Source organism: Lissotriton vulgaris, chromosome 4_1, assembly GCF_964263255.1.
Source record: "Lissotriton vulgaris chromosome 4_1, aLisVul1.2, whole genome shotgun sequence".
In the NCBI taxonomy this organism is placed as follows: Eukaryota; Metazoa; Chordata; class Amphibia; order Caudata; family Salamandridae; genus Lissotriton; species Lissotriton vulgaris.
Window position 1 is genome coordinate 1,113,428,096 of NC_141691.1, and position 12,074 is coordinate 1,113,440,169.

At 45.7% G+C, this 12,074-nt stretch overlaps 1 protein-coding gene across 1 annotated transcript in view; it reads right to left on the bottom strand.

Moving 5' to 3' along the window:
• SLC39A6 (solute carrier family 39 member 6) overlaps positions 1 to 12,074 on the bottom strand; it is a 376,217-nt gene that overhangs the window by 202,756 nt on the left and 161,387 nt on the right. The window contains exons 3-4 of the mRNA XM_086965345.1: positions 11,602 to 11,771; positions 2,253 to 2,444 (exon numbers count right to left, since the gene is read on the bottom strand). Coding sequence (XP_086821471.1) covers positions 2,253 to 2,444; positions 11,602 to 11,771 — 362 coding nt within the window. The remainder of the gene's footprint in view (positions 1 to 2,252; positions 2,445 to 11,601; positions 11,772 to 12,074) is intronic.

Here is a 12,074-nt window from a genome sequence, read left to right on the forward strand (position 1 = left end):
AGGACTGAATAGAATCAGACATGCCCGGGGCACACAAGGTGTCCCCGTGCATAAGCCAGTCCAAACCGGTCCTGGGACTTTCCAGACCCAGGCCTGTCGAGGAGCTGGACAAAGGAAAGGGGGTGTAACCGCCCCCCCTTCCTGGTCCCACCCCGAGGAGGGACCTAGCAGGCGATCCACCCCTCAGATTGGGAATGAGAGTGGGGGCAGTGCCATAGCACCCGAGATCATCCTGAAATCAACTTAAAACTAAGAAGACGCCGGACTTCGACATTCTGCTGCACAGAAGACTGAAGAGCATCTCCCTTGTGGCCTAGGAGTGGCCACCCTGTGAACACAGGCACCATCCAGCAACTCAACGTCTGCTTTGCCGCCGCCTCCCGCCGGAGCCCGAGCCCAGAGCTTGACGAGACCCAGACTCCCAGACTTCTCACCGCCCGATCCACAGTCCTTGCAAAGAAGGGACCCGTGGAGGCATCGAGAGACGTGGGACCGGACATCTCGGAAGACCCCCGAAAAGCTGACTGCGCAGCACCCGAGGCACCCTCGACGCTGTGCTTTGGGGATTGAGAAGCCCCACAACCGAGCAGCTCTTGCACCGAAGATCAGCCCCCCAGCATCTCCACGATCTGCGTGGGGCCCTTTTGCATCGTGCCACTCGACGCGCCATCCCGGCCACTTGCCACGTGGTCAGCGGCCATCCTGGCGACGAAACCTACAAACTACACTGCGGGTCTGGTAGCTCCAGACTTGCCCTCACTCCTGTAAAAAGGAGCACCCGCTCTGACCTTGCTGGTCCGAGTGATAAGCCTTTTTCGATTCCTGCGTGGCTTGCATTAGCCAAGGCCTGTTTGCTCCGATCAAGTTGCCGACACCGCCATCAGCTAGAGCCTTCGTGGGACAGCTTGTGACCGACGCCTGGACGTCCTCGACCTCTTCGTGGCCATGTGGCTGCAGAGAGAAGCTACACCTCATCGCCTGTTTGCACCCGACATCGCCTGGTTCCAATCTGGTTCCACGGTAGTCACTGGCTAGTGACTTTGAACATTGTCCCCTCTGCTTTCAGGTCTTCACCACTTCAGATCCACCCTTGGATCCACCGGAACTCTTCACATCGAGCCGCCTGCAGCATCTTCAGCTCCAAGCACCATCGACCTACGTGACGAAACCCGACACTACTTCGCACCTGTGCACCCGCTTCCTGTGGGTGAGGTAACTCAACAACGCCGGTGTTCCTACACTGGTACACACCTCTAGTACCTGTGTCTAAAGTTTCACTCCTCTAGGTCACTCGGAAGGTTCCTAAAACACTAACTTAGTAACTTTTACGCACCATAGACAATGCATTGGTGAATGCGTGCACTTTAAACACTGCACCCGAGTCCCGCAGGCCTTTCCCGACGTAGTCACTGCTAGTCCCGATCAGCTCCAGCGATTCCCCAGGCCCTAGGCCTATTTCCTTTTCGATTGGTATCTCTTATACCACTTTCTTAGTATATGGTTTAGGTAGCCCCTAGGGCTCATCCATATTGTGCAACTTTTGTGTATTTCAACTGTGTTTTGTTTTAACGCTTGTGCTTCTGTGCTCATAAAGAGTATAGGGGATATTTGTAGTTAATAAATATATATATATTTTCAATATATATCTGTGTGGTGTCCTTTCATTTGGTATTCAAGGGGGTTGTCTATGGTAAAACATCTTGCTTCACATGCCTTTCAGAGTTTAGCCTAAGACTGCTTTGTCCACGCTACCACTGGGATAGCTGGTCTATAAGGTTGACTTACAACCAATCATCATAAGGGTTGCTTGGAATGGTACAAGGTGATCACTAGAACTAGTGAGCATCACATACCAGGCCAACTTCTCACACCGAGTGTATTAACAGTATGCTGGGGCAGTAGGAGTAGGACTAGATTGAATGCAGCAGTAGATTCACTTACTTATATGTGTTATGAATGAAACAATGATGGATGTTACATTGTGCGACAATTGTTATATTTTTACTCTTAATTACCAATAAAAAGTGTTACATTTAAAAAACAAAAGTGTAACTTAATCATGGCATCTGTGCTTAAATAGACAAAACTTCACTTGCGCTCAACTTTTTCCAATAGCCACAAGGAGATCTCAAGAAATTTAAAGACCCCTATTTGGGAAACAATTTACAAATACAACAGCTGAAGAGGCAGAACATCCAAACCATATACTATGTTGCATTGGAGAAGTGCAAAAACAACCACATCAATCTCACCTTTTGCTTCTTATCTTTATACTGCTTGACCAATGTGATCAAATGCTCAACAAGAAACATGAAATATAGGCCTGCTAGTGCTGTCAGACCTTTCCATGTTGCATCTAAATGAGCAGGGGATTCATCGAAATCATGGCTATGTGAATGGGTATTCGCATGGAACGGCTCTGTATGATGTCGTCTTGCATGGGACTATGAGAGAAAAAGAAAAAATGTATATGAGTAAACATTTTTCACAATTAAAATATATTGAAACACATGCAGAAAACATGATTTGGAAGTTCTTAAATTAACCAAAGAAATAGGAGTTTTAATTAAATAAATCCTTCAAAGTCACAACATTTTTGGGAACTTTTTGAACTTGTTTGTGTGCTGAATAGATGATACTACTCATGAACTGCACAGAAATGTAAACATCTGCCAACCCTTATTGAGATACTGCCTGTGGCATTTCTCATCTCATCTGCACACAGCATCTTGCCCACATGAAAATGTACGAGGTGTGGGCATGATCAGTGCTGACTTGCTCTCCAGCCTCCTTCCTCCTCACTAGAATCTAGTCCTCTTGGTAGCAACGGATTTTTATATCTATCTAGTCCATAAAAGATCTAGAGCTTGGCTATAAGGAGCTGTATTAGATGTACGACCTAATGGGGCCTAAAAACAATGTTATATATAGAAGGGTAGGGTACTGGAGTCATTAAGACAGTTATAAGGGTGCGATAAGTGTGCTCAGGTCAATGATATTTTCTAGTCCTATTAATGTGTACCTGCATACAGTGCAGTCTCTGGTTGACATGAACAACTACATGCATGCACAAAGTCATCCTGTCCGGGGTCTTCTCGAACATTAGGCTGAAGATGACAAGAAAAAGAGATTGTCCTTCTTGAAGGTCATGGACAGGAAAAGACTTCAGATGATGGGGAGAAACCGCTGTCGATGGAAAGAAACAGCCAAAACAGATAGGTTCGAGAGAGTCAGCACCTGAAGCCAGACATTTCACAGTCTTTGAGAACGCACATTTTCAAACATCTATCGAACATCACAAGTTTATTATCCATCAATAATCCAAGCACAGAAAAGAACCAAAGAAGCCCCCAAAGGTCTGGTCAATTTGCTAAACTTTCATGATTTACGAGAATAATACTAACAAGAAACCCCCTATGTATCTCAATCACAAATCCAAAATACCTGAGGTAACCAGCTCTAAGCAGAAAACTGAGCAAGCCCGGTCCATTAATTTCAACTGCAAAAATGCAGACTCTCCAATCCACAACAGACAAAGTTTAATGTACAGATAACCTAATCAAAGACAAATGCAAGGTCCCACCAACAAAGATAAATAAAAGAAGGAAACCCAATCAAGAGAGTTTTGCCAATGACGAGAGGCATCGCTTAGTCAGGAAAAACAAAATAAGTCAAACCCTGCAAAATGTTGCGCAACAGCTGACTGTGCAGAGCTTAGAAAAAAGAGATTTCCAGGTTTTTGGGTTGATTACTGAGGAAGCATATCCTTTGAGATGAGATTTGCTGAATTTTGGAACAGTCAGAAGGTGTCCTGTACTTCAGTGTAGATTTCTAGGTAGAACACAAGGAGTGAAGTGCAAGGCCATGTCATAAGTGATATTCCATGGAGGGCTCTGTAGCACTGACAGGAAGTAATGTACATGCTGCACCTCTGAATGGACAGCCAGTGCAGGGAACAAATGTTTGCCATAATCTAAGAGAGTCTTTTGACCCCGAGAATTAGATGGTCCACTGAATTTCTAATGCGCTACAAACTCACAATTATAAATCTTGAAGACTAATGTATAGAAAGTTGCATTCAAGTGGGAGGACAATCAAACATTTCTGGCAATAGTTAGAGGACCAGGCGTAGAAATTACGAAAAACTAGATCTTCCGTTTTATTGGTGTTGAGCCTTAATGACTTGTGGTTCATCTAAGATGCAAAACACAAAGGCAGGCCTTGAAGTGGAGTTGGAAGAGAGGGTAGCTCCCATCTAAGTGGATGATCAGTTGAGTGTTGTTGGCGTAAGCGTAAAACATAAGGCCAAAGGAACAGATTAGTCTAGCCAAGGAGTCAGAGATGTTAAATAGTGGGTTCTGGGCAGAGCCCTGTTGAACACTGCAATAGAGTTTTTTTAAAGCTCAAGTCAAAAGGTGCTGCAGGGCCCAATGGCAGTCTTCCAATATAGAGGTACCCCACTTCAGGGTGAAGCCAGTCAGACCTAAGTGAGTAAGACATTTAATCATGATTGACTGATTAACCACAACCGCACAAAAGTCTTTAGGATCAGCGCAGCCTCGCCCCCAGCATATCCATTGTCATACAAATGTGATTGATGCTAAAGTCTAAAACAGTATCTGCACGGAATGAAGGGCAAAACCCTGATTGATGGCTGCTCTAGATACCTCAGGCCTCAACGAAAGAAGTGAGATGTTTGACTGTGCTTCTGTGATCTTGAATGCAAAAAGCAAAAAACTAGATAGGTCAGTAGTGGGACCTGAATGAAGGGTCAGAAGGGACGTTTTTTTTCCAGTCACTAGGCACTTCCTCAGTTTCCAGAGAAATTGAGCTTATTTAGACTAGACAGGAGTAGTGACCTGGGCGTGAAATTGTATTATGCTCATAGGGCAGGGATTATAAAGATGATCCTTATAAGTGCTTGTAATTTGTTTTGTTTTTTTTGTTTTTAGAAAACAAAGTCCATACAGGGCAACAAAGATTCTTAAATTGGTAGGCCACCACAAGCAGAAAGGAAAGAACAGAAAATAAGCAGAAAAGATATGATCAAAAACCATTAAAACAATCAAATTCAGGGGAAGCATCATGGCGAACAAGTTACTTACCTTCTGTAACTTATCTGCTAGAGAGACCATTTCTAACCACAGATTCCTTACCGTAGAATTTCCCAAGGTGTCAGACTGTATCCGGAAGATTTTTACGAAGCAGTAGCCATGCATGCTGATAGGTGCTTTCAATCAACTCTGCATCCATTATCGGCGCCAGAAGTGACATTGCGGTACCTATATAAGCGCCACCCATGCGCCACCCATGCGCTTGGACGTCAAGTTTCTTTTCACGACTTTTCACGCCAGAAGCTCAGAGCCATGAAGAACACTAGTGTCAAAATTAGGGCTCTGAAAAGAGTCCTCCATGTCCCTTAGGAATCCTGTCACAGAGTGGGGAGGATGTTAGGTCGGTAAGGAATCTGAGACTAGATATAGTCTCTACCAGATAAGGCGTTTCCGAAGGTAAGTAACTTGTTAATACGATCAAGACTTCTAGCTGCAGATTCCTTGCCTTAGAATAGATACCCAAGCAATACCACCCACGGAGGAGGTCCTGCAAACCAATTTCAAATGAGAAAGTCCTGCAAAGTACCCATCCCTGCGGACCCACCTGGTCATACAGTAATGTTTGGTGAACATGAGCAGGGGAATTCACGTTGCTGCCTGGCAGATATCCAGGAATGGAACTCTGTGTGCTAAGGCAGTGATGGCCAATGTAGCTCTATTGCAATGAGCTCTTAAACCTTCAGGAGGTTGCTTCTTGGCCAGAGTGTAGCAGATTTTGATGCAGAGCACAACTCACCTGGAGATGCTCAGCTTCTGCACTGCCCAACCTTTCTTTGCACCAACATACCTCACAAATAGTTGGTCATGCAACCGAAACTCTTTCGTGCGGTCAAGATAGAATGACAACGCTGTTTTTGGGTCCAGGCGGTGGAGTCACTCCTCGTCCTTGGAGGGATGTAGAGGATCAAAAAAAGTAGACAAGGATAATGGATTGGTCTACATGAAAAGGAGTAACCACTTTCAACAGAAAAGAGGCCTGTGTGCAAAGCACCACTTTGTCAGGATATACTGAAAGGTAGGGAGGCTTAGATGATAAGGCCTGCAGCTCACTCCCTCTGTAGGTATATGTAATAGCCATAAGGAAGGCTGGTTTCAAATGAGAGAAGCCTGAGGTGACAATTGTGTCGAGGCTCAAAAAGAGTGCACATCAAAAAAGTTCAAACCAAATTAAGTTTGCAAAAAGATAGCTCCTAAGTGTGCCTAGAACAGAGCCTTCTGAGCAAGAGAAAGAATGAAAAGCAGAACTTCAGAAAAAGCAATGGCAGGCGTATACCGTTTTGGTGGGAGGTACACCTGGCTGCCAAAATGATGTTACAGACTTCGAGAGGACTGTTGAAAGCTGTTAACTGTTGCCACTCAATTTCCATGCAAGAAAGCAGAGAGTGGACAGGTTCAGGGGGAGAACCTTTCCCTGTTGCTGCGCCAGAAGATCTTCGCAAAGGGGCAGCCTGATTGGAGGATAGAAGCCCATGCTCACAAGCTCGGGATACCAGTCTCTCCGTGCCCAGTCCGGAGCTACAAGGTTGACTCGGTGCCCAGTCATTCTTCATCTTCTTAAGAATTCTGGGAAGGAGTGGAATCGGCTGATTAATGTGTACAGGAGGTCTGAGCTCCATTCAAGAAGAAAGGTGTCTCTGAGCGAGTGCCTCTTTGGAAACACCAGCGCGCAATACTGCTGACATTGCGCGTTCTCAGCGGTGGCGAACTGATGTAACCAAGGCTCTCCCCACTGATGAAAGAGACCTTGCACCACCTCCGGATGGAGATTCCATTTGTGATCCGCTAGGCATCTTTGGCTGAGTTCGGCCGCTCTGGCGTTCAGAGGACCGGCCAGATGTTGAACCACTAGAGAAATATCACGTTGTTCCAGTCATGTCAAGAGGTGCAGGGCCTCATGGCAAATGGTGCATGACCCCCACCCCATCCAGTCTGTTGCAGTGTTACTGATGGTGGTGTTGTCAGTGAACATCTACACCAGCCTTCCCTTGATGGAGGGTCAAAAGGCTTTCAATGCCAGTCTGAATACTCGGAGCTCCAGCAGGTTCATGTGGAGTCCGGATTCCGCAGGAGACCATAGGCTTCTGATGTCCACCTACGCCTCTGCCACTACTGTGAGATCTGGTTCGGGAAGGGAGAGGTGTTACCTTTGACCCAATCATGGTTGATTGGGTCAGAGGCTCATCCTTTTCTGAAGCGTGGGTCTTAGGCAATAGGTTTATTAAGGTTTTCCGGAGGGGTTGTTGCTACTTAGTGCTGAGAGGCCCGGTTTGGTAGCTATGCGCCATATAAAAACAACTGAACTTGAATTATCTACCACTACAGATCTTTCACAGTTCCCTCCGAAATCTGAACTATGTCGGTGAAAATCCCTGAGGCTGTGCCCACTGGAACTTCAGGTCCCACTGCAGAGCCCGCATATATCACCAGCAGGATGCAAGAGACCATGACGCCCAGCAACCTCAGAGTCAGTCTCACCAAAACCAAGATAGAGACTGAAATACCTCCATCATAGCCTGACTATCCTGGACTCACCACTTGGGAGGATGAGCCAGAAACTGCACTGTTTCCAGAATAGCTCCGATGAAAAGGAGCATCTGAGAAGGAGTCAGGTGTTACTTTGGCACATCGAGTGAACCACAGAGAGTGCAGGAGGTCCACCGTAGTCTAGAGGTGGGAGATGACAGCCTGAGACCAGACCACCTTCAACAGCCAGTGGTCAAGATAGGGAAAGAGTGGCAATCCAGATCCCGGCAGAGAAGCTGCAACGACCACCATCATCTTGGCGAACACCTGAGGAGCGCTGGTAAGGCCAAAAGGGAGAAGGGTGAACTGAAAATGCTCATGGCCTACCGTAAACCGCAGATAGCGACTGTGGGCAGACAGGATTAAGATGGTAAAATAGGCGTCCTGAAAGCTCTATGCTACCATCCAGTCTCCAGGGTAGACAAGACCCGAGTCAACATGAGCATTTTTTACTTTTTCTTAAGGAAGAGGTTGAGAGTATGGAGATCGAGGATAGGATGGAGGTCATTGCCCTTTTTGGGGAACCAGAAAGTAGAGGGAGTACCAACCACATCCCACTTCTGGCACCGGAACGCGTTCTATGGCTACCTTAGCCAAGACAGACGTGAGCTCCTCACGGAGAAGAGACAGATGATCCTCTGTCAGCTGATCATGCGATGGTGGCATGTGGAGGGGTAGTCTCGAAGAGGAGGGAGAAGCTCCTTCGGATGCTCTGCTAAACCCACCTATCTGATGTTATGGACTTCCACCGAGGCAGGTGACGGCGAATCCTGCCGCCAACTGGGTGCTCATGGTGGTAAAGGGTCAAACTAAGAGGGTTTAGAGGCTGTGGCCATTGTAGCGGAATGGCAGACCACTGGCCACCTGACCCATGAGGTCTGTGGGAACGACGCCTACGGGCATGCAGAGGCTGGGGAGCCTGCGTAGCACGGTTGTGCACTGGAAATGGCATGGCTGGAAGCCCCTTCTGTAACCATGAAAGGCAGATTGGTATGGAAATGGAACCGCAGAGAGATCTATGGACCGGACTATTGTACAAGAATCCTTAAAGTGCTCTAGTGCTGAATCCCCGCCTCGCGTGGTAGTAAGGATTGAGAGAGTGGGGTGAGTGCTCCCCAATAGCTTTGATGAGCCAAGCTGAAAGGGGGCGGGGGGATGACTGAAGCCCGCGGCACTACCTCTGAAGACGCTTCCCTATTCCCAATATTCTTTGTGCTGGTTGAAGCAAAGAGGGGTGATGACGTAAACTAAAGGTTTGCCCCGTCCAGCAGAGCCTACAACAGGTAGAATCATACCAAAGTTCTCCATGCCTGGAGAATTACGGACCAGTTCTGAGAGGCCCAGGCCTCCCCTACTGGATCTGACAAATCTGGATAAGCTGCAGGAAATTGCGCTGAACTTGTACTCCGAATTCCCCTCCCCAGCGACTCTCCTGCCCCCGGACCCACAGTATTGTGGTTGTTATCTCCCGACTTACTTGGGTGAAGCAGCTTCTTTCCAAGGCCTTTGAGGAGAGAGGGTACCAGCTACAGCCACTCTCCGCCCTCTATTGTCCCCTTATCCAGCATCCCAGCCAATATGTGACTGATAGATGAGAATGAAAACAGCAAGAAGTCCAGAAGCTCATAGATCTGCTTGTGTTCAGGTCTTGGTGACACTGATACCCTTTAGGAGATTGCAACAAAGTATTGAGCTAGCTGCCTCCAAGCACGTAAAGGCAGAAGAAACAATGTGGCAAATGGAATAGATCTCCGTCAAGATAGTCTAAACAACGCACAAGTGGGGGGGCCATCTCTACTCCTCCACAGTATGCTGCCAGGAATCCTCCAACTTCCAGGTGCACAAAGTGCCATCTCTAATTTTCCTTGCCCATTGTGATATCCGCTCCTCACTGGAAGACCCTGTGATGGGAGCAGATATTGTGTGTCACACTGTGAAATTGTGTGAGTTGGCAGGTATGAGATCGCTCCAAGCTCACTGCACCAAATCCAAAGCTCCTGCACATACAGCAAAGCGCTCGACATCCAGAGAGCCCTTCGGCCAGGTGTCTGCACCAGCAAAAGGCAAGTATGGCAAGTAAGAGGGCCCTAGTAAACCATCTCCTTCGGATGCATTCCAGCGGAGGCCCAACCCACAAACCGGCTGCGCCTAGTCACGAGCCGGCATCTTAGCCCCAGCAATGGGACATTAAGTGCTAGTGATCTTAACCAGAAAAGCATTTGTATATGCTAGAAAAAAGGCAGGAGGTGTGTGTGTGGACTTAATATCCAATGCAGTAGAACTAAAAGAGTTACTATCCAATGCAGTAGAACTAAAAGAGGGGGTCTATTCAGAAAGAGATGAATTCTATAATTGTATCAATTTTAGGTTGGCCTGAGTCAGAGCAGCTAAGCAGAGACCTGATGAGGAGTGATATTAGAATTTTGAAACTGCAGGACAAGTTAGACTCCGCTAAATGAAAAATATTCCTGACTGAGGCAACAGAGGACTCAATCCTAGTTTGAGAAGTGCTAGCTTTAGCCAAATGGCTTTCTTGTATTCGAGCAGCTCTGAACGTGGAGAGCTTTGTGCACTGTCAAGTAAGAATTGTACTAGATATGTCCTCTCTTTTTACAAAGTTTTCTAACTAAAAACAACCTCGGGTGAACCATCTGGAAAAATGTAGGTAATGAGAAATCATGGCATTGTCATGGATCTATATGCTGAAGGACAAGACGAAGAGGGAAATATCATGGTCTGACTTGAATAGTCTAATGCAAGTGTGACTTCCTTGTGTTCTGTTTTTAGTGTTTTTCAAGGCCTACAAGGAGCTGGGTATGTAGTGGGAGATTTTAGCTGAGTAGTGTGAGGTAGTCAGAGTGTAAATATACCACCATTATGGTCTGTGCAACTGAAGTAAAGCACAGACTACCTGTGCTAGTTGAGAGTGTGCACACAGAAGGTCTAACATATGGACGCCCAGTTGCCTCTTCAGAAGAAGCACGATCTAAGAACTGAAATCACTTAAAAATGTCACCTTCTCTGCATCTGTTAAAGTTTGGAGTAGGCCCAGTTGATGATAGATAAGGATGCCCTTGATGGTAAAGCCCCCTCAAGCGGGTCCTCAAAAAATACCTCACATAAATAAGCAGTGAGGGCCATCATTCATATTGAAGGCTGTGAGCTCATGTCGCTGCAGATACAAAACGCATATATCCCGAGCTAATCTGTGACAGAAAGTTTTACTTTTATTTGAGAAATGCAGGCCAATATTATGCACTCCTTTATTACTGCTTTAATTCAAGAAGAGCCACAGAATTCCACTGTAACAAATATGTTTCCAAAAAACACTATCCTTTAACACATCAAGGGTTGACACTAATGACATCAAGGACCACCTATAGACCAAAACAGATGGCACTTGCTTATTCTGACACCCTTTTCTTGCTGCTTAAGTCCCTGCACACAAGTATACAGATAGCTGTTCAAGTCTAGTAATGCTGCCCACATTTATCTTTTTCGGGCAGAGATTCTCTTGGGTGTGATATCAGCTCCCATTGAATGAAATTAGTAAGAACAGAGTGCTTAATAGAGCCTACGGTTTTGTAATAAAATCCTCTACACATGAGCAAGACAGGAGAAAAATAACGTGTTCCCTCCTGGCTCTGCTTCTATATCCCAAGTATTCAATATTCAAAATACAACTAATTTATTGACCAGAAAGAAAATTCACAATCTTATCCATCCCAGCTATACGGTATGAAACACATTATATGCTTTTTAAATCTTGTTTTAAACTATTTCTAAACTACTCAGCGGTGTGTTTCAAACATTATTTTACTGCAGACATTTAAAGAGCGTAACTGGTTAGTTGTTTCTACTGGTCACTCTAAAACTTTACGAACATTTCCCAGCGAAACGTATTTCTTGAAATTAACATTTCCACAGTCTTTACTGAAAAATAATATAGAAATAAAATACTTACGTGCGGAAGTAAATGCAAAAATGCATCCCCGCTTAGTGTTCCCACAGCTAGTGCCACTAAGAAGCTCAGCATAAACTTAAAAAACACACGGTTCATCAAAGGCACTAAGATAATGCCCAGTAAAGCCAGAGAACTGATGATCGAGATGGCTATGAAACCCCCAATCCACGCTGTGAATTAAAACACAAAAATACACATTAAAATTGATTATCAGGATATATTTTTAGACCCCTAAGCCAGCACAGGTACAGTTTCTACTCCTACGCTTTTGACTTACAAATCACTGCTATCAGATGTGTTAGTCTAAGTAGATCAATGGATACACACCAAAACTACAACAATCAAAATACATCAGGTTGTCACATGAAAGTCCAAGACTGGAAACAACGTGTGATGGAACATAGAGGTGGCCATCCTAAATCATGCTCCAGGCATATGTAGACATTAGGAACTCATTTTAACCACACATTTAC